The sequence below is a fragment of the Xenopus laevis genome, chromosome 3L (assembly GCF_017654675.1).
Source record: "Xenopus laevis strain J_2021 chromosome 3L, Xenopus_laevis_v10.1, whole genome shotgun sequence".
NCBI classification, from domain to species: domain Eukaryota; kingdom Metazoa; phylum Chordata; class Amphibia; order Anura; family Pipidae; genus Xenopus; species Xenopus laevis.
The window spans coordinates 110,873,658-110,897,369 of NC_054375.1; the positions used below are offsets into that span (position 1 = coordinate 110,873,658).

A 23,712-nucleotide genomic window follows, 5' to 3' on the forward strand; every position below is an offset into this window, starting at 1 on the left:
AATATATGTGTAAGTATTTGCAGAACCACTGAATAGTCAAAATGTATTAATGAAAATAATGTGAAAATTCACCCAAAAGAATTAACTTGGCAAGTATATCTCCTGAGTTTCTATATAAGTCAATGGGAATTTAAGATGTTCAGCCTCATTAAAAACAAATTGAACAATGGGATTCTCGCTTGTGTATGAGTTTTATTGGTGAAAAAATGCAATTGAGAAAATGTTGTTCTTTAATGTCAAACTCAAGACATGAGGCAGATTTACTCAAGGGCAAAGTGACTAACGCTGGCGAAGATTTGCCAACATTACCGTCTTCAGGGACTTCGCAGATTTACTAACGGGCGAAGGCATAACTTCGCTAATGAAAGAGACAGATGCTAGCAGTTATTTGCACTCTATCGGCAGGCAACTTTTCGTTCTGCTGAACGGACGTTACTCCGCAAATTCACTAAGATGCGGATTTCACTGAACGTTACCTCTTTCACCAGACTTGCCTTCGCCAGCTCAGACCAGTCGAAGTGCATTGATCTTCCTCAACCTTCTGTTACTTACATCATATTTTTTAGCGTCCAAAAAACGCTGGCGTCTTTTCCTTTTTTCAGAGTGATAGCCTGCAAAAGTCCTTAATTTTTTTGGGTAACCGGGTTCCCCCCTACATTCTCTAACATATGGAACATAAACTATACAGTGGGCTCATGTGTAGGGCATTATAACAACTCTATTTTCTTTATTAAGGTTCCCTGGACATCTGTAATGTAATGTATTTGCTGCAACATATACGTCCATTCAACTTTATAATTTCCCGCCGTTTGCAAATTAACCTGAACGAAGACCTCTATTGAAATTGGGCTAGGCAGAATCGAACATTTGTGCATTTGCTCGCATTGCCGAAGTAACGCTAGCAAAAATTCACCAGCATTCAGTGTCCTGGATGCAACTTCGCATTTTGATAAATTAGAGTTGTCTGAGTGAATTTTCGTCTGGTGAAGCGTTGAGATGTCTGCGATCCCTTCGCTGTTGAATTTTTTTCGCTTAGTAACTTTACCCCATGGATGTCCAGCGTGACTCTGTGACCCCCCTCCAAAAAAGAGCTACATACTACAAAATGTATACAATGAAGGGATTAGCTATAAATGTGGTGTACCAGGCAACAAAACACTCACAATTGCCCCATGTACCATTGCCCTAACTACTAGCTGTACAGGAATAAAAAGGTTGAATGTGCTAGTCAGAAGCTATTTATGTCAAACAAGAGTAGAACTAGTTGAGTGACAGGAAAGTCAAGCAACTACAAAAGTGTAACTTTTTTGCAACTACATTAAACTGTCATTTTTTGACACAAATAAGTTCTTACCACTCTGATCCATTCCATATACACAAGTGTAACTACTTAAGTAGACAACTCCCCCAAATAATCCCAAAACTCAGGATGCTTTTGGAATAATGTAAGTAGCACCATTCATATTTCCAGCAAGAGATTACTACACAGAATAGAGCAGAGTGGCAAATATGGTTTCTGCCATGTTTGTGAGCAGATATCTAAGAATTCTAGCTTTGCATGATACAGTCTATACATTGTTTTTAGGCACATTTTAGACACAGTTTTCGCTCTTGCCCAAGAGCTAGCAAAAAAGATTTCCTAGAAAGCCAAATGTCTTTACATATTCACCCACCCATCACCACTTTGATTTGAACTTTAACATTTGTTGTTCCTCAAGAAGACAAAAGTACAGAATGGGGTATTGGTATGCCATTGCGTATCTTTAATCTTCCTGGCTTCTCCAAACCAAAACATGGGTGCACCATGTGACAGAATTGGCAGATAAATGTGAACAGGTGTTGTTCAAGGTCCATGTTGAAGAATGACAATTTGCTCTTGTCATAATCCAGCAGAATTCCAATTCGTCTTGGTGGTATTGTAATTCGAGTGTCTGGAGAGACTCCACAATGTAAAAACTCATATTTGTGCCTGTGAATAAATAATGACGCCAAAAAGAATTCTTAGTTTCAGGCCCATTTGACATTTGGTCAAGTAGTGAACACTGTACAGAACTATTTAGAATTGGGGTAGAGGCTTATGGCAAATGGGAGGCAAACTCTTCTGGTATTTTTTCAACTAAATACTGAAATGCTTGGAGCATGTCATTTATTTTAATAGAAATTGTTTAGCCATAATTCATTTATACTAATGACATGCTTCAGTGTCAGCCAACACATTATGGCAAACACTTTGTCCCATGTGCCTTGAACCTTACCTGTGAATACTGAAGGCTGGAATTCCGACTCATGCAATATAGGCTGAACTGTTTTACCTTGAGGGCGTCAGGATATGTCTAAGACACCAGGATGTACTGTTTGCTCCTAGTAATCCATTTCTGTTTGTATCTTCATAGGCGATTCCAATCCTGTATTGTGTATTTTCATCTACCTCTACCTCCCAGTAATGCTTCCCCTTAAACGGAATCAGCTTTCCCAGAACAGCAATGCACCTACACAAGTTCAAAATGAAAGGTTTTGCTCTTTTATTATGTCCTGCAGATAGCATGTTATTGAAAGTCATAAAAATCTAAAGGTTTACATTTGCACTATATAGTATTCCATCTGCAAGTCCCAGCTATTTAGATGGATGAGTTATATAGGGTATATTTGGGTAAGTACAGTAGCTGTATTTAGGCTGTAAATGTCGACCTATGATGCTACTCGGCTCTTGGTTCGCTCTCACATAAAGCAATGTAATGAAGCTGCTGTTACCTGCTCTCTCTCTCACAGTCTGTACACTAATGAAAATGTCACGCTAGGCATAAAAGTCTGGAATTGCCTCTGCCTCCTCCCGTAGACTTGTTATTATAGTTATTAGGACTGAAGAGCAGTTTCAGGCTGAAAACCAACAGGAGGTTTCTCCGAATGAACTGTGAGATATGCTTATGGAATGGATTAAGTTGCTCTTGGGTTTTGTTTGCCTTTTTCTAGATCAGTTTGCAGACATAATTTACCAACTGGACAATTTAGACTACACTGCCCTTGGTATATGTATAACAACATACAAGATGGTCATAACTGAAACATATTTTAGATTGCCGCGGTCTATTAAAAAGAAAGGCAAATCTCCCCTATAACAACACACTAACCTTGAGAATCTTTTAGAATAATAAGGTAAATCCACCAGGCTTTCTTCCTCAGCACATGAAATTGTAAATCCATCATCGGTCACAGATAAGAGAGGATGGGCAGTTTCCTCATCCAGATGGAAAAACGTACCTGGAAACGCAGGCAGGAGGTTTAATGACAATACTAGTCCAACATACTGTGCTGCTCTGGATTATGCTTAACTGGATTTCTTAAGCATTAATACTTGGCATGCAGCAGAACATTTGAGCATTTATACCAAAAGTTGACAGGCATTTGAAATATTTTCAAGTGAAAACCCATGTTTTAATTATGAATGGTGCGATGGAGAATTTTGTACCCTAGCACCCACATAAGTACTGAGTGGATAGACTTCTGCTGGTGTTCTTCCAGTACAGTGTGAGCCGCCTGCCCTCACAGGGTTAATGTAATCATACTGTACCTGCGGTGTGAATAGAAATGGATTTGCTGCTTTCACTCGGCCCACCCACATTTACTGCTTTGACGCTGATTCTATACGTCTGACTTGGCTGCAGCTGGATTAAAGATTCACAAATGGGAATTCCAACAATAGATCTGTGAGAAAAATTGTAAATGACAAAAAAATAAATAGTGGGACACGGTGGCTTCTTTATTAACAACACTGCAGAAATTATAGCTTGTGTGCATGTGTATTCTTACATTAAGGAGCAGATTTATTAAGGGTCAAATTGAGAATTTTATTTGTGGTCAAAACTGTCAAATTCAACTAGGGAATTATCCAAACTTAATACAAGTTTTTTTAAAAAAACGACTTTCAAGATTTATCATACTCTGGCCCTTTAAGAATTTGAATTTGACTATTCGTCACCTAAAACCTGCCAAATTACTTTAAGTCAATGGGAGACGTCCAGGGATGAATTTGGTGATGTTTGTAGCCTACCTGACCTTCAAGTTTTTTTCGGAGAAAAGACTCGAATCGAGTTTGGTCAAATTCAATTCGATTTGAGTTTTTGAGTCAGTAAAATTCGTCGAGTTTTACATATTTGATTTTATTTACAGATAGTGGAATATTCAAATTGCGAGTAAAATCGAATTCATGTAAGTTAAGAAAAGATCACATGAATTCGAAATTTGACCCTTGATAAATTTGCCTCGACGTGTGTAAACTCTCCCGACCCTTCCATTGCCCTGTAGCTGTAACCCAGACTAATGTTTAGGCAGCTACTGTATAAGTGCAGGGAACAGAAATGTAGGATGCACTCAAATGTGTGATTCACTGCCTAGTACCAATCTTTGCACCTCTGCCTTTGATCACAAAATGTTTGTGGGGGGAAGTCACAAAGGTAGAGTAAGCTTAAAACCGGAGTAAACATAGAGTAATGTATGTGTGAAACCCATCTGCATGAAATTCACATATTTGTAGGTTAGAAAAAGAGATTCCCCGTCTTAATCAATTGTGGATTGTTAAAAATGAGCTGGAGGATCTACAGATTTTAATAAAAAACTGGATGATTTCACCACGTACTATTGTGTCTTAATTACAATTGTTGAATTATGAAATAACATTAATTGTCCACATGTGCAGAGCTTAAATAATTAGAACCATATACTTAGGAAACGTACTAGTGCAAAAAATTAAATAAATTCATTAACCTCCCCTCCTAAGGGTTAAAGTGACTAAGTGCTAAATTGAACGTACTGGAAGTTAATTATAAAATGTGTGAATTATTCTCTATTAATTACTATTATTAGTTCCAACTTCAGTATATAAGAGGTTAATCAATGAACCATTAATTCATTATAAAGTGACCGTGCCAATAAATTAAATTCTAATTCATCCAATTAACTTAACATCATTGCTCAGATTTCATGGATGAGTAGGAAAGGGAAATAAAAGAAAGTGGAGAAGTCCCGTAGAAACTGACTTGTCATTTGCCACCTTGCGACACTACAAAGTTGGAGAAGTCAGGGCTAGGACCAGAGCGCTTAGGAGAGAAAACAGATTTTTCAGTGTAATGATTACCATGTTGAGCCTCAAGCAAAATGAGACGCGGACACACATGTCCCCAACTAAACAAAAACGAGGACCTTTTCTTTTGGTAGTACAGGTCATTTACTAAACAGCTGGTATGAAAGCCTCATGCACGTGTTGGTAAATTGGTTATTTCTTAAGACACTTTGAAAGGTTCATCAGATTAGGAAGCTAGGAACAAGGCAGGATCTCGCACACCCAATAGATAACAACGATATGCCTGGTGCACAATGGTAGAGGTTCGGCAAGCCCCACAGCAGAGTACAGCAAAGTACTCAAGAGTCCTGTGTGCCGTTGGAATTCCTGGGGTTCCTAATTTCCATTTTTTGTCCTTTCATTCTGCCTTAATGCCCCATAGCCAATCCTAGTGCCAACTGATTTGAGGTAATGGAGCATACTGGGCTACATAATAGGGTATGATCATGGCACATGCTGGAAAGCATACTCACTCTGTGACAGAATCAGCATTTGTCCCGTCGGTCACTTTGTATATTTCAACAGTGTACGAGTCGACAGGATTTATGTTTCCAGATTCCCAGCAGATTAAAGCAGCATTTTCACAACTTCGACATTCGTTGCTTTTAATGATAGGAGGAGAAGGAGCTAAAACAGAAGTACAAACATTGTCACCAATAATTCTATGTAATGCCTGTATATCTGGCTAAATATAGACACTCTCTGTTTTTACAAAATGAATGGAAAGATGTTAAAAATTCTCAGGAAAAATATTTAAATCATCATATTTGTATAACGCTATTGGATACTGTTTATTGCACTCTCTTTGCTTATTTCACATTACATCAATGAACACTGCTTTTCACTGCTTTATAAAGAGGAGATAGTATTTTTCTAAAATAACGTCAAAATTAATGTCAGCTATAAAAAAAAAAACTAACCCAAACACTTGCCTGTGTAAAGGATTAATATTGCAAAAGGTACTTCTCCAGTAAGGCCAAAAGTGGTGAATATATACTGAAAGCTCTACAGGGTAATGTCTGCTTTATACAATGTGCTGTATATATCCACTCATTAGAGCTTTTTATTGTGATAAAAAGCAATACACTGAAATAAGTGTCAATAACTGTCAGTCGAAAATGGCATAATCACCATCTTACTTCCAGTTCGACAATGGTGCAAACATGCATTATAACAAAGAAATAGTCTTATTACTGCATTTCCACTATCCTTAATGATCCAGAGGCAGGAGGAAGAAGACAAAAATTGTAACTCAATTACAGCTGAAAGGAAGCAGAATGGACAGTGTCTTATTTATACATACAGATTGTTAGGGAATTTAAGAGTTAGTGTGTAAAAAATATTCATAGCAAAATATAAATGTTTTATTTACATACCACAAAACATAGACCATAGCTTCTGGCTGCAGTTTTCTATAGCTGAGCTATTTCACGTATCAGCAAATATCTGGCTAACATCATACATAATCTACCCACCTGTCACATACACAGCATTCTCACTGGCTGGGCTGTCCCCGGTGACGTTTAAAGCAGTGACCCAGAACTCATACTGAGTGTTTGGCATCAGGTTTGTGACTGTGCAGTAGGTTTCTTTTGATCGTATCATAACCTCTGTAGAGAAGAAAGAAACATAAAGTGTTATTTGCAGTCGCATCCGTCAGGTGAACCCAGATCTAAACATTCATAGAAGGAAAACAATTCGGCAATTTGTTATTGAATAAGTTATTTGCAAATCAGTACTATGTAAGAGATTTACTACTATTTACACTGGGCTACATTTCCACTGTTAGAGCTCTGTGCATTAGTAAAATAGCCCGTACAGGGACTTGTATTTCACAGATTTGTGAGCTGTATTTGGATGTCTATTTACACAGACCCTGCCTATATAATCTCACATACTACAATGTGTGTGTAAATATATGTATGTGTGTATATATATACTATATATATATATATATATATATATAGATAATCTTGGATACTGCCATGCTATGCTCACTTTATTTAAACCTATGTTCTGTACTGCAGTTAAAGTTGTGTTATGTTTTGTTGTTAATAGGGCAGAAAATGTGTTATATTTACCCAGGAAAACACTTGAAGGCCAACTGGTACAAAATGAAAAACTTGGTGTCAGAACCGCCCACTTTTTATGCTTGCAAAAACTCACTAGTTTCTTATTGCCATCAGACTCAGACTGTGCCTCCTAGCACTTACCACAGAACCTGATATTCAGGGCCTACTCTAAGAACCATGAGATATAAAATGTGTTACAGTGGTAGTTCAATCCAACCCTAAACCTCACCCCTCTCACAGCCTATATCCCTTACTCCCTACATTGTGAAGTAGCCCCTTTAAAATACCTTTTATAGTCTCCTGCCATGAATGATCTGATTATTTTTGTCCATGGAGCTCTGCTCTTTTACTCCCCAGTTGCAGTCACAATCTCCGCAACTAAATCCCTGTATTTCCCCACATTGTGAATTGGCCCTTTAAAGGAACAGTAACCACAAAAAATTTAAGTGTTTTAAAGTGATATATAATATATATACAAGCAGTGTTGCCCTGCACTGGTAAAGCCACTGTGTTTGCTTCAGAAACATTACATTACTATTGTTTATATAAATAAGCTGCTGTGTAGCAATGGGGGCAGCCATTCAAAGAAGAAAATGCTCAGGTTACACAGCAGATAGCAGTTAAAGGAACAGTTCAGTGTGAAAATAAAAACTGTGTAAATAGATAGGCTGTGCAAAATAAAAAATGTTTCTAATATAGTTAGTTAGCCAAAAATGTAATATATAAAGGCTGGAGTGAACAGATGTCTAATAAAACAGCCAAAATCCAACTTCCTGCTTTTCAGCTCTATAACTCTGAGTTAGTCAGCAACTTTAAGGGGGGCCACATGGTACATTTCTGTTTAGTGAGTTTGCAATTGATCCTCAGCATTCAGCTCAGATTCAAAAGCAACAGATATGACCCTTGTGCCCCCCTCAAGTCTCTGATTGGTTACTGCCTGGTAACCAGGGTAACCAGTCAGTGTAAAAAAAGAGAGCTGAAAAGCAGGAAGTAGTGTTCTGACTGACTTGTTATACATCAAATCACTCCAGCCTTTATACATTACATTTTTGGCTAACTAACTATATTAGAAACATTTTTTATATTGCACAGCCTATCTATTTACCCAGTTTTTATTTTTACACTGAACAATTCCTTTAAGCTCTGTAGGACATGTTGGTGTTATCTGTTATCCACTATTTAACCTGTACCATATAGCCTTTTTTCAATTTCCACCATTACTACACAGCAACTTGTCTATATAAACTATAGTAGTGTTTCTGAAGCAAACAGATCATTTTTACCAGTGCAGGGTAACACTACATGATATTTTCATTACTTTAAAACCCTTTAATTTGTTGGTGTTACTGCTCCTTTAAACTACCTTTTATAGTATCCTGCTAAGAATGATCTGCTTATTTTTGTCCATGGAGCCCTTTTGGGTCCCAGTTGCAGTTGAAACCTCCACAACTATATCCCTGTATTTCTCCATAGAACTGACTTCATTTTCCATAAAATTATCCAGTTAGCATAATGTAGTTAGAGAACAAATAACTCCTTGTTGGAGACTGCCACTGTTAAATAGCTTAATTCTTAATGGCTCATTAGATTTAACAGTTCCCTCTATTGTCCAGGGTTTCCTTACTTAGATATAAGATATGAATATTTCATAGGGACCTAATGTTTCTAATAGCGCACAGAAGATATCTGTATTGGGTAGCACTTTATATGCTTCCTTCCATCATTTTATTATAATTATTTTTGTAATGCCATTAGGAAATATGCACTGCAGCACTTTCCAAAAGCGTATGCTTGGTGTGAGATTTTCTAATGTCCCCTTCAAACACTCACCTTCTTGATCCTCCCCTGGAGCACAATCACAGACAGGCTTATAGTAAAGCTGGAAACTTTCTACTGTGTCATCAGAGAAGAGGCTCCAGCAAACACGCAGCGATGTGGCTGTGGCAGAGTTTGGAGTTTGTGGGTTGATGACAGGAGCAGATGGAGCTGCAAGAGGAAGAATCGAAAGGATTAATACAAAATCGCTATCCATCATATTTTGTCCTGTACTATCAATTAGGATTTCATTTCATTGAATGCCAACCTCCTGCCTTGGAAGATGTCAATTTTACATACCCTGATTTTAAGTTTTCCTGCATTTTACACTGTTTATATGTGAGGCCCACCAATATATAATGAACCAATATTTAATTCCCTGATTTTACATTTTCCTGGATTTTACAAAATTGTTTTGGGCCCCTGAAAAACATAAAACGGGGGTTCTACTGTATGTAGCACGTCAGAAGGCTGTGAGCATTTGTAGGTTTAATAACTCCTTACATTCTTCCAGTAGCATTAAAGGGGTGATTCATCGTAAAGTAAACTTTTAGTATGTTATAGAATGGCCAATTCTGAGCAACTTTTCAATTTGTTTTTATTATTTATTTTTAATCGTTTTTTTTTTTAATTATTTGCCTTCCTCTTCTGAGCTTTCAAATGAGGGTCAATGACCCCATGAAATAAATAAATGCTTTGTATGGCTACACATTTATTGTATTTACTTTGTATTACTCATATTTCTATTCAGACCCTCTCCTATTCATATTCCAGTCTCCAATTCAAATCAATTGATTGTTTCTAAGGTTATTTGGACCCTAGCAACCACTTTGCTGAAATTACTTATTGGAAAGCTGCTGAATAAAATGCTAAATAACTCAAAAACCAAATATAATACAAAAATGAAAATCAATTGCAAATTGTCTTACAATATCACTCTCTGCATTATACTAAAAGTTGAATCAAAGATGAACAACACCTTTAAACATTGTGCAGAAACAATGCCGTGGATTCACAATACTGTATGCCCATCAGGATTAAGAAAGAAATTGCCACTTGCTAAATATCATCTCCAACTAACTAATAAGCCTCACTTAATTCGTTTGTTTCCATAGCAACCTAGAAAGAAATCATTTATTTTTTTTAATGTTGGATATACAGCACATCATTATGATCTAGATTCAATAACCCGACACTCTAGTTACATTTTACCCATTTACAGTATTTATGCTAATTAATATGTGGCAATAAGAAAAAGCCTTCGTCTAATTATCTTGAAAATGTCAGTACTAAGGCATATCAAATCACTGATTTAAATCAGTTCATCTTTATTACTCAATCCAAAACTATTTTTCAACTGTAAAATGAGATGTGAAGTTTATCTTCCATGAGCAACACAGCAAACCATGTAACTACAGAATGTCTCTTCATCCAGACCCCATTATTTAAGATACTGCTATTCTAGGAGCAGATCTAGCCCATTCCTACATTGAAAAGTAACTATAGGGCCCATTTATATCCACAAGTTAAGTTGGGGTCCCTTGTGCTTACAACCTGTGTAGTTGTGCTTGGTGCTGTTCAGTCCTCCCTGCCTTACATTGTGAATTGAGTGCTGATGTGCCTACTGATGCAGGGGAACCCTGAAGTAGTGATGTGTTGTCTAACACCCACCACACACATTCTGCAGGTCGCGGACAGGTTTTGGTTGATTTCTTCCGCTCTCCTCATTTGTGACCTTACTCTGCTTTTGACTCCGGTAGCCTCCATTTCTAGGTGCATGCTTATCCTACCTCCTTACATGAAATCAGAGATGGGAAGGTTGGGCACGGGTCTATAAATGGAGTTGCCGGCCAGGTTCAAGTCGGGTGAGGGTTGGGAGAGGGCCGGTGCGGGTTGAGTTTTTGTCGACCCGCACATCTCTACCCTGAAACTACCACCACCTCCTGACCAGGCAGTTGCTCCAGGTTTCCCTTCGTGCTCTGCATACATAGGCAAAGCACGCTTGCACCTAAAATATTGAGCACCAGAAATGACACCGGACGTCTTCTGCTCAAAATTGCGTCCAATTTTCCTCAAAATTCCCATACAGTTATTTTAATTTTGGCAAACAGGACACAACTGCACCAGACCGAACACAATTCCATCAAGCGAATTGCCCTCTTGATGGTATTCTGTGGAAAACCTATACATTGTAGGAAAAATATGGGAATTGCACTTTTTTCACTGCACTTGCGAACATAAATATCACTAGATTTGAGTATGTGCAAGATTTTGATATTAGAGATTCCATACTTTCCCCCCATATGCAATGAAAGGAACAATGTTTGCCCCCTTAACAACAAATAAGATTTGCTTTTAATCAGGTGACCACTAAATGCTGCATGATAGGTTGCTATAGGTAATTAGACCTCTAACAATCTATGCATTGTAAATTATTTATATATATATATATACAGTATATAGAGAGAGAAAGCTGCATGGATTGACAGCACTCCACGAAGTCTTCCCTGACGAAGGCTCCTGTGTGGAGCCGAAACGTTGGAACACAAATAAAATCTCCACTTTACTTGCTATATTGACCCGCTGTGAATTATTGCCGTGGAGTGCTGTCAATCCATGCAGCTTTCTACATATCCTTCGGACTAGCACCCAGGCTGTGGATGAACTTTTGGTTGTGCACTCCACTCTGCCAATATATAGATATATATATATACTGTATATATGCTATCTATGTATAGTATATTCTTACATTCCCAGAACAGCCATGCTATACTGGCTCATGGACAGCAGAAAACATATCAACTTTACAGTTTCTGTAACACACTGCTACCCATACAGTGTCTTTTACAATGTCAATGAGATAATGAAATAATTGCACTATTAGTTAGGACTCAGAATGACTGCTGTACTAATTGTAAGTAGAAGGCATCTGGGGTCATGTTAGATCAATCACTATATAAACAATACTAGGCATAGAACAGCGGCAGTTAAAAGTACATTGTAGAAATTACTCCCTTTTTGTTCATAGATTACTTTGTTAATAAACAGAGACAGAAGAGGAGTGAATGTACAAAGCATATTTAAGCTTTAAAATGTTAACATTATATTCCAGTTCAGATGTTTAAACCGTATTTATCCTATAAAATTCATTTCCAACTACTGAGATCCTTTTCTAAAACCATAGTCATTACCTGGTACTGTGTGAATGGAGTCCAGGAGGTGTTCCACTTCGGTGAAGTCTATGGACGTGTTTTCATATTCTGCATTAGTAGAGATATTTAAATTTATATCTGTATTGAAGTAGTCGTTCAGTCTGTAAAAACCAAGATGATGAAAAGAGATTTAAGTGCCTTTCTGCACCATAAATAAAAGCAATGGCCTCAGTCAGCTTTTGGTTAATGAGGCACACAAATAAAGCTTAATTCCTTTAGTGTGACCCACCAACGTGCAAATACGAATCATGCATAGTCACATACAATAAAACACATCCTACTACCTGTTGGTTGTTTGTGATGCATTCTGCAGGTGGGAGAAAGGAACAAAATAATTAGTGTTATGAGCTTGGGTTATAGGATGTTAATATACTGGGAAGCTATAACATATTTGTTTTTAAAGAACTTTTAGTCTCAAAACATTTTTGCACAGCAATTCATATGTCATATTCTACCACCACCTTATGTATGTCTGTTGTCACTCACTGGTCGCTTTGGTTCATACTATTCCCCATTTGATAAAAGACAATACGCTGGCTGCAAGGCCATTCCCTTGTCAGGAGCAACTTGGATCAAGGTTTCAAATTTTAGTAGATCTTTAGATTGGACATATATAATATATGTTTTAAAGGAGAACTAAACCCTAAAAATGAATATGGCTAAAAATGCCATATTTTATATAATGAATTTATCGAACCAGCCTAAAGTTCCAGCTTCTCAATAGCAGCAATAATCCAGGACTTCAAACTTGTCACAGGTGGTCACCATCTTGGAAAGTGTGGGCTCTGAGCAGCTGTTGAGAAGCTAAGCTTAGGGGTCATCGCAACTTATCAAGCAGAAAATGAGGTTGGCCTGTAATATAAGTGGATGTTACAGGGCTGATTATTAAACTCAGATGCTAATTGCGCCGGTTTCTGACATGCAGTAATTATCTGTATTAATTACTAATCAGCCTTATATTGTGACATTTCTATTCTATGTGTACTGTATATTGTGAGTGGGTCCCTAAGCTCAGTAAAAGAGCATGTGCAGTGAATCTTTCGAGGCAAATATCTTCCCTGCTAAAGGGCGGTGGTTGCCTTGGACTGGTATAGAAGCCCAAAAAATAATGTACAGCTTTTCTAGCCTCTTCTTTAGTTCTCCTTTAAGCTTTTAAAACCCTTACATTTACAAAGGCGGCTTTGTCCTTTTCTTTAAATAACTCTTGAATTGTCTCCATCAGGTCTTTGGAAGTGTCAAGACTCTTTCCGCAGTCAATGAGCTGCTCAAACAAGGATTCCAGTTTGAGTTTCTTTTCCTCCCCCAAAACCTGTATCTTTTCTTCATGCTTTGCGTTAAGTGCGTCCATAACTTCAGTAAAGTGCATCTCAGCATTCTGCTCTTGTCTTGTAAAATTTTCCTGCAAGATAAGATCAATACAGTTAATTGCAGATAGAATATCATTTTGTGAAATTCCCTCTAATGTCACACAGTAAACACTTTCAGCAGACTTACTCCTTGAAGTGAATGATTCATTTGATCACAAACAGACCTTTACAATCTTTTTTTGGCTTCAATTGTTGTAGCTTGTGTAGAACTAAATATTATATTTGTGGTGACTAAAATTTGTGTGCATGCGTCTTCCATATATATATATATATATATTTATTTGTGACTTCTCAGATTGCTTACCTCTACTGTAATATATATCTCCTCTAGGTGATTTGCAAAGTTCTCCATCTGCACAATCTGCTCCTCCAGTTTGCTCATGTTTTTCCGCATTTCTTCCTAGGATTAAAAAAATTCAAGTAAATAACTATAATATAGAAGTTAATCATTGATTTTACCTTCTTCACATGCACACCTTTAAAGATTTCTCTAGATCTACACTGATTATGATTAATTCCCATCTACAACCTATAGTCCCCTAAAACATCTCTTTATTGCAGTATACCTTATTTATTCCAAGTTATCTTATGCCTTGTCCCCCTTCTTAAATAAGTTTATAAGCTGTAACTAGCAACATTACCTTTTCTTTTTGTAGTGCTTGTATTACTTCCTTTGTATGACTTGTTGCAACTGCCCTCTTATTAAAGGGATTCTGTCATGATTTTTATGGTGTAGTTTTTATTTTTTAATTACATTGTTTACACTGCAAATAATTCACTCCACCATATATAATTTCATTCCTGAACCAACAAGTGTTGTTGTTGCCTGTTCATGTGCTTTCAGAAAGAGCCAGCACTTCATGCTGGAACTGCTTTCAGACAGGCTATTGTTCTTCTTACTCAATGTAACTAAAGGAGTTGCAGTGAGACTTTTTACAATTGAGTTATATTCTCATATCTAATAGGAAGCTGTTATCTTGTGTCAGGGAGCTGTTATCTGGTTACCTTCCCATTGTTCTGTTGATGGGCTGCAGGGAGGGGGTGATATCACTCCAACATGCAGTGCAGCAGTAAATAGTAACTGAAGTTTATCAGAACACAAGTCACATGACTGGGGACAACTGGGAAACTGACAACGTGGCTAGCCCGATGTCAGATTTCAACATTTTATAGATATAATCATTTGCTCTTTTGAAAAACAGAGTTCAGTGCAGAATTCTGCTGGAGCAGCACAATTAACTGATGCATTTTGAAAAAAACATATTTTCTCATGACATTATGCATGAGAAATGCTAAGTACATGCTAAATATGTTAATACATTGTAAAACCTCTTTATTTATTCTTACTTTCTTTTGTTCAACAGCAGTGGTTATGCCCATGACCTCATGATCCTTGTGTACACCAAACAGCTTGTCAACAGCTTTAACTGGGGTTTTACATGTGATACAGTAAATGTCAGAGATAACATTTTCTTCAGAACCTACGTGTCCTCCATCTTTTTCTAATTCTTTAACTTGGTGATGACCAGGCTGATCAATTTCCTTGGGACGTAGGCTGCCATGCTCTCCCAGCACACTGCTTTTAGGGGAATTGTTCTCTGTCTTCGTGCTTGTTTCTGTATTTTGGTGTTGGCCTATTTTATTAGAGGCCTCAATACTTTTATTTCGTTTAAGCAATTTTTTTTCTCTTTTAGGGGCAGTTGGTTTATGAATAGTTATTTCTGGGTTTTTGGAAGGTACGCTTGCTAGAAACACGTGTTCATCTTTTTCTTTATCATCAGAAATTCCATACTGTTTGGCCAGTTCATCCACTTCCTTTTGTAGATCTGAATGGATTTGTTCAGCAGTAGGAGTCACATTTTGCTGTGCAATGTCTGCCTTTTTTGTTTCTTCAGAAAGTCCAAGTTTCACCTTTTCAGGAAACATAGTTAGTTTGTCTGGAGAATCATACAAATCTGTGTTATAAAATGTCAGGCCCTCTAATTTCTCTTTCTCCGACTCGTACTGTTCTTCTGCTCCTTCCACAATTGTGTCCAAGTCCTCTGGACTATTTTCCTCCAGTTTATTAACATCCATTATTCAAAAAGTTATTCTCACAGTCAGATTCTACTTCAGCAATGCCTGTTAGGTTAAAACAACAACAAAAGTAATATTGTATGCAAAGTGTTATTTACATTCTGAATGCTAATAACAAAGTAACAAATTATATGTTATTACATATTACGATTATGACATCTTATTAACATTTTTAGCTGTTAAAATGAATTATTTATACGTTCAAATACTCTAATCATTGAACATTTATTGCATGAAAAAAAAACCTTGCAGTGAGGGCCTGTGAAGAAAAAAAAACTTTTTGTGAGTTCCTTGATTGAGATATAAATTGTAACTGAGGCTAATGTAAAATTGATATTAAAAGGGACCTGTCACCCTAAGAAATAATATAAAATTCCTAGTTTATGATGTTAGGAAAACAAAATAAATGTCGCTAACAATATATAAATGGTTTAAATCTTGTTTCTTTTAATCTTGGAATTTACAATCACAGCAAGTAAGCAGGCACCATTTTGTGGACATTGTTATTACGGCAAGCTTTGCATCACGCCAAGAATATAAAGTGAAAGTAATTGCCTACCCTGCCTCTATGCCTCAGGCATAGAGGTGGGGCAGGTAATATATGACTGACAGCTGAGACTTTTTAATTTAGTTTATAACAGGTTTGGGTGTTTTAATAGAAAAAATTATTTGGTTTCATATTTAATTTGAAAAGTACTTTTATTATACAGGTCCCCTTTAATATTAAAATAATAGCAAGATATTCAGATTTTTCTGAATTAACTTTTTATGAATACACAATTAGCAAATAAAGGACAAACTGTTTCATTATATGAGTGATGTCTTGTAAGACAATCAAGCATGGCAGTTTGCTTATCATTTCCTACTGTCAGATTATTGTTAAAAGCATTGGATTTATTCTGGTTGAATACATGTTTGATATGCTGATATGAGATTCTTTGTGCTTCCCTTTAATTTCTTTGAAAATGGGGACAAAGGTCACAGTTAGTCTTATAAGGGGGATTGTAATAAAAGTCGCAAAGAAAAAAACAATTTGCAACAATAAGAATAAAAATTCACATATCGCAATTTAATATTCTTCTGTTATTGCATTGCAAATTTTAATTGCACATTGCAAATTTTAATTGAGCACTTTTAAGCAATGCTTGAAGGTGTCAATCTTTTGGAGCAAACATAACATTTTCAGTAAGAAGTTTCATTATACTTACCGCGCATTGGTGCAAACTATTAAATTCACAAACCTTCTTCCACTGTGGGAAGTGGTCGCTAAACAGTTTCCAGGTTTGCAAAAGCTATATTAAATTCACGCAAAGCAAAATTAATTTGCGCAAAGTAAAATTTGTTTGCGCAAATGCATAACTTTTCACAATGCGAATAGTTTTTCCATTACCGACTTGTATTACATTCCCCCAATAGAGTCTTATGACAAAGTTGCCTAATCAGAAAAATAATGATTGCTTACAGTCATATAAGAAAACATGCAATAGGGACACTAAACTGACAATCATCCTTCACTATAAAGCTGTAATAGACTGAGAGGAGAAGGACCCAGTAGTTGAGGCTGATCAACTGTTACTCTAAAGCTTTAAGCTCCCCATAGAGGTGACGATTCTTCTTGCCGAACGACCGATTTTAGGGAAGTCCGACCAATCCTTCGAAATTATCGGTTAGTGGGATTCGAACGATCGTACATCTTACGATTTTTTGGCCGACATCTGTCAGGAAATTGATCGGCCAGGTCAAAAAATCTTTGTCGGTCCCAGTGCAATCTATCTATGTTTGCAGGGCCAAGTAGGCAGCTCCCCTTTGTTTTCCTGGTAAATTGGTCTTTTTAGTTGATGGTAAATTAGTACCATCGTACGATCGTTCTGAGAAGATCGTGGTCTCACGATGAGGATCTGATCTTTTTAAAAAACATCTATGGCCAGTTTAAGAGTATCAGGCAGACAAGATGGTTATTGGCGTGAAATGCAAAATCTTACATTTCAGCTCTGAACTCCATTGCCTCTGTCCACACCCAAGTGGAGGTAATGTTTCCAGGTTCAGGCAGAGGAGGAGCAACAGAGCATATTCTCAGCTTGCAAAAAAATGTATGAATCATATACGAGATAGCCCAAGCCTAACACCACCACCCAGGAAGGAGAACTTTACTTTGGCTGTGGGAACAGTAGAGATCCAACACATACAGACACAGCACAAGTGGATATCAGCAAATCATATAGGCAAGACCAGTTAAAAAATTTGTCATTTAGAACCAGGCAGATCACAGAGTTGGAAGAAAAGTTTCTGCAGGCAGCTTGGAAAAGAAAGGATATCCAGTGGAGGGTATAAATAGACCCTTTGGAGGCAAAACGTGAGTAGAGCCAGAACTGGAAAAAGAGGAGTACATGCAAACACACTTGTTATTATAAAACTATTTTGGCAACATATCACATGCATAAAACGAGTGCCTCTAAGGATGATACTGCAGTGATGTGATGGCACAAACAAAAGTGAAACCCATGGGTTTCTCACTTTAAACCTTCCCCCATTAGAAGTACTCACCGAGGGTGTGAAATGGAAGAGACAGGTGACAATTTTTGTCAGCAGCTTAGCTCAGCTGTACAAGAAACAGACATGGACAAAGCCTGGTGTTACTGAAATGTCAGTAACAGTTATTTAGCAGCAGGAACAACAACTTTAAAAAAAAAAAAGGAAGGACAGAAGAATGTGGGCTAGAGACAGAGAAAAAATAAGTAGAATCCATGCATTCATCAATAATGGATTCGTCTTGATTCTTGGAAATAAAGCAACAGTTAAATTGTTCCAGAGGCAGGGAGGATGATTCTTTCAGGAAGCTTGTTGCTTAAGGAACAAAGTCAGATAATTGCATATTGATCTCATAAACTTAGAAAAAGCTCTTCAAAACTTGGAGATACATTTTACATCGAAGTTTCATTATTTTACTGTTCCCTGTGTTTTCTATTCATGTATTGTTTCAATGTACAAAGCTATGAGTTGGAAAAAAATAAGAAGGCAAAAGCAGGGGAGTACTTCAAGTGTGATTATAACACACAACGCTTTAGTGGAATTTTCAGTATACATTTACAATAGATCAAGTGATTAAAAGAACTTAAACTTTCAGCCTCAACATGTTGCTTCCTCAGGGGCTCAAGGGGCATTACAAATGCCCTGTATTTGTACACAGACCTATTAACCAATAAAGCATGGATTTAAAAAAAAAAAAAGCTAAATGAATCCATTCTAAATACAAACTATATATAAAGAAAAAATCATAAGTAAATCAAGTCTTCATCTTCTTATAAAGGCGGTTAGTGCTATTGCTAGATTAAAGCCTTGAGGAAAGCTTGTTTTGCATTCAGAAATCTCAAACCGTTCTCTCTGTAGTATCCTTATCCCCCAGTGAGTTATTCCACCCTTATTCAATTCCCTGAAACCGTGTACAGCTTGTATCACAACCATGTTTCTTGCACAAATTCAAAGATCTTTGTCTCATAAGCCTTATCTTTAAACTTCACAGGAAGGTCTCTAAATCGGCAATTGCATTACAATTCCTCATAAGCTTTAAAAAAAAAATGGCCATATGGGATATTATTGATACAATGCAGAGGATGCATACTTTTGGGATTGAGGTACGAATTGGCACTAACAGATTTAAATGTGTCTGTGTAGTGAAAGAACCCTTTTCAACAAATAGATCCAAATCTAGAAACACCAATGATGTTCTAGAGATTTCATGTGCAAAACTAACATTGATATTATCGTTATTTACACCATCAGTAAATTAAATACATTCATTCTCATTATCTTTCCAGATTAAAACAATATCATCAATATATCAAAGCCATAAAATTACCTGGTGGTTACTGCCATGAGTGAAAAAAATGCTCCTAATACCCCATATAAAAATTGGTGAAATCTGAGTGTCAACCTTTTCTTTTTGTAGCTTTATATTTGCCTGGCCCAATATGTTCTGTGTGGTGCCTGCTGTTTATATAAAGCTATAAGTTGCACTACAATATATAAATACAATTATACATACATAAAATATATAAATAAAATTATACATTTCACTGACAAATATTTGGGCAAGTTCAGCTGTAGAAAGAAGTTTCTTTTGGGAATAAAGAGTGCTATCATAGAAAATATGTTAACCGCCACCAAGATAGTTGTCATGCAATTCAATTTTGAAAGGTCACAGATAAAGTCTATAGAAATGATGGATCAAGAACAATCAGGAACTGTAGGAGAATGGAGAATATGACGATGCAGCAAACAGTAGAGCAGTCAAAGTCAATAAAATACCACATGAAGCAGAATCCTGAATGATCAAAAATGAATTTCTCTGTTTTTGCATAAAGATCACATTGCTGGGGGTGATAAAACCGTAGATCCCTTGAAAATATCTTCAGTACTTTAAACTATTCAGATTATTTTGTAAATAGGACCAGTTGAATTATTACCACCTCTTTGAGCTGAATTCAACAAGAATTGAACTGGAACCCTAGCACAAGCCAGCCAGCGCAAGTGGGTCTTCACAATACCTTGTAATATACTAAAGTTACTCTATAGAATGATCTGACTTTTTAATCACTAGGGTCACCATTTAGGTTTTTGTATAAAAACACAGATCTTATACCATCATTAAATTATGTTTCTTTGAATGAAAAAAATTTACAATAGCTGAACAAATACCAACACAGAAAAGTGGTATGTGAAATGCTTGTCTGCAATAGCATTCAGCCACAACTGCCAACTTTCCCAATGTGTAATCACACACAAATAAATAACTAAACTCTTTATTAAAGGAACAGTAAAACCAAAAAAATAAAAGTCTTTTAGGGGCAGATGTATTAAGGGTCGAATATCGAGGGTTAATTAACCCTCGATATTCGACTACCGAATTAAAATCCTTCGACTTCGAATATTGAAGTCGAAGGATTTTGCGCAATTCGTTCGATCGAAGGAATAATCGTTCGATCAGAAAAAACTTGGAAGGCTTTCGAATCGTTCGTCGAATAGTCGAACGATTTTTAGTTTGAATTGTTCGATTCGAAATCGAAGTCGTAGTCGAAGGTCGAAGTAGCCCATTCGATGGTCGAAGTAGCCAAAAAATTTATTTTTTATTCTATTCCTTCACTCGAACTTAGTGAATGGGCCCCTTAAAGTAATGAAAATATAATTTACAGTTATACTGCACTGGTAAAACTGGTGTGATGCTTCAGAAACTTTAAATTAGTTTATATAAACAAGCTGCTGAGTAGTCATGGGGGCAGCCATTCAAAGCTCAAACAGGAGAAAAGGCACAGGGTACACAGCAGATAACAGATAAGCTTTGCAGTATACAAAGGGATCCTTCATACCCGATCTGTTATCTACTTTGTATCCTGTGCTTGAATGGCTGCCCCCGTGGCTACACAGCAGCCTTTTTATATATAAATGATAGCAATGTTTCTGAATAAAACACACCAGTTGTATCAGTGGGCAACACTACTTTATATTGTCATTCCTTTAAAACTTTAATTTTTTGGTGTTACTGTTCCTTTAAATGACTTTAAAGGAAGTGTAATGGTAAAAAGTAGGTCACTTACCATTGACTACAATCGGGGACATTTAGGGGCCTATTTATTATACCTCAATTTTTTCTGGTCAAGTTTTTTATGGGGAAAACTTAAATTGTTAGGGAAAAAAATACGAGTTTTCGGTGCGACAATTTGATAAAGTCGAGTTTTTGGAGCATCAAGTGATATGAACTGACACGCTATTTTGTTGTGACATTTTTTTTCGCCCATACTTTTTCCAGAAGAATTATTGATAAATGGGTTAAATTTGTGGATGGGAGTTAGGTCGACTTTGTTTCAATAAAAAATTAGATAAATAGTTTTATTAAATACCCCCCTTAAAGTCTAGATGCCCGAACACTTTTAAAAACATATAAATGGTAATTTACTTACCACACAAGTTTGCAAGTGCAGTTTTGGACATAATCACTAAGTTTCTTTACCTACAATTCAGCTTTTCCACCTATGATTCCAGCATGATTGTAGTTGCAAGGGGGGAGATGCACCTGAAGCAACTGTGGCTGATGCATCATTGACGCAGTAGCAGTTTCGCTTTGACGCAAGTCAGATGTGATTTGATGAAATCAGATGAGATTAAAATTCTGGTGGGCAAAATTTCCAACATTCATAATGAGAGTGACGGGTGTGCAATGTCACTGAGAAAATTGATGCAAGCTACTGTGGCAACTCTGGGGCCACCACCTGGCTTGGGGGTGGTGGTAGCTCCTAGGGTCCCACAGCGTCCTGTGTCAATAGGTGCACTCAGTTCAAAACAGGAGGCAGGCAGTAGTGCCAAGTGCAACTATGAAGAAGTGCAAGGAGCGCGTGTTGACAAAAGTACTTTATGCATAAGATTTCTTACAGTACAGACTGGGGGAAATTTCTGTGCAAGAAAAGCAGACCTCACACTTGCATAATGATATATAACAGGAAAACATTACATAGATAAATCAATAACAGATAAATTATGAGTTAAAATTAGACCTCTGTCCCTGGATTCTAAAAAAAAGGTCTGGCAATAAAAACAGCAATTTTACCGGATTTTACTAGATCAATATACAGTATATAGCAAGTCTTTATTTTGCCAAATTGCCAAAGGACACACAAACATACATGGTACTTGTGAAAATTTACCTGCGGATCCAGATTCTATGCTGCCAATAAAATATATAATCACATACAGCAGATTCGGTGCTGTCTTCCTGGGACTGAGGCTTGAAAAGGCCAGCAGTAATTTTAGACAAAGTGCCCTGAAATACTAATGTCCACGCAGTGAGAGAGACTGACAAATATAGAATCTCCCCCAGCTGTCCCTACCCTACTAACCCTACTCATGTATCGGGGGAAGAAGGAAACTTGTGTGCCTGACAAACATGTCAGAGCAACAGCATGACAAAATGCATATATATATATATATATATATATATATATATATAAAAGAGAGAATTATATATATATATTTAATGTCTACTAATATATATTTAAGTACCTGTACACCTGTGTGCATGTGATCCATAAAGTACCAACACACTTCCTATGCCAACTATATTACAGAAAATAAAGCAACAGCATATGGTCTGTGAGCAAGCTGTTATGTTTTCTGACACGTGTTCTTTTTGCCAGTTGTCAAAGAAGAAAAAAAAGATTGTTTTCATATTCTTATATGGCAGTTTAGTCTAATTTCTCAACTCTGCTCTGTCATTGGCAAAAGACAGTAACGAGTATACTGAAAGTATAGACTTAAGTATAGACATCAGGGAGCTGTGTAGAATGCCATTAATTTAAACTCCTTTTATTTCCATAAGGGATAATTTTCTATTATGCTGTATCAGCACTGAAGTGAGATGATTAATATTATTCCAAGGACAAAGAGGAAGGAGAGCCCAACATAAAGAATATTTTGCACGTACTGATAACCCAAAATTGATAATATTTTGCATACAAGGTTACAATATGTATTTGCCAGATCATGTGTGCAAGCTGTCAATTTATGATCGATGACAAGATAAATGTGGGTGTATTCAGTAGGGATGCACAGAATCCAAGGATTCTGCCTTTTTCAGCAGGATTTGGCCGAATTCTAATTTGAATATATAAATTAGGGGCGGGTAGGGAAATCACGTGACTTTTCATCACAAAAGAAGATTTTTTTTTTCCACTTTTTCCTTTCCTGCCCCTAATTTGAAGATAAGGAAATAAATATCAAGATAAGGAAATAAGTAATTGTAACAATATAAGATAACAGGTCCCTTGGGAAAAGTTAGACTCACAGCTTAAAGGGCAATTCCACTTCATCAGCAAAACTGAAATAACTGAAAAAAACACAGAAATATGTTCAAACTTTCATAACCTGCCAAATTTTGTAAAATAAACATGGTAATTAGGGGGTATGGCCACAAAAATGGACGTGGTCAAAAAATCAGCCTCGCTACACACGGCAACTTTTTGTCCCTCTTTTTATTTCCAAAATGTTGAGAGGTATGCTCATAGTAG

At 36.7% G+C, this 23,712-nt stretch overlaps 1 protein-coding gene across 2 annotated transcripts; it reads right to left on the minus strand.

Annotated features, from left to right (window-relative positions):
* Positions 1-1,284: 1,284 nt before the first annotated feature.
* Positions 1,285-22,505, minus strand: fsd2.L (fibronectin type 3 and SPRY domain containing 2 L homeolog). 2 transcript variants are annotated; one of them, XM_041586798.1, is made up of 14 exons: positions 22,354-22,505; positions 18,203-18,257; positions 14,930-15,703; positions 13,887-13,982; positions 13,381-13,614; positions 12,500-12,522; positions 12,195-12,316; positions 9,019-9,174; positions 6,592-6,726; positions 5,590-5,743; positions 3,569-3,702; positions 3,129-3,258; positions 2,313-2,489; positions 1,285-1,969 (listed from the first exon to the last, which is right to left on the minus strand). In XM_041586798.1, exons 3-14 carry the CDS (start codon positions 15,656-15,658, stop codon positions 1,714-1,716), a joined length of 2,346 nt encoding a protein of 781 aa, XP_041442732.1. In that variant the 5' UTR covers positions 15,659-15,703; positions 18,203-18,257; positions 22,354-22,505; the 3' UTR covers positions 1,285-1,713. The 2 variants fall into 2 exon arrangements, with proteins under 2 accessions (XP_041442732.1, XP_018108620.1); XM_018253131.2 differs by lacking the exon at positions 18,203-18,257.
* Between the last annotated feature and the right edge of the window lie 1,207 nt (positions 22,506-23,712).

Bases quoted from the DNA above. Each gene is read 5' to 3' on its own strand.
- fsd2.L (XM_018253131.2), bottom strand. From the start codon at position 15,658: ATGGATGTTAATAAACTGGAGGAAAATAGTCCAGAGGACTTGGACACA. The intron at 13,983-14,929 runs GTAAGAATAAAT...TTTTAATCCTAG, and splicing joins CTGCTGTTGAACAAAAGAAA to GAAGAAATGCGGAAAAACAT. The intron at 2,490-3,128 runs GTTAGTGTGTTG...GAACTTGTGTAG, and splicing joins TATTCTAAAAGATTCTCAAG to GTGCATTGCTGTTCTGGGAA.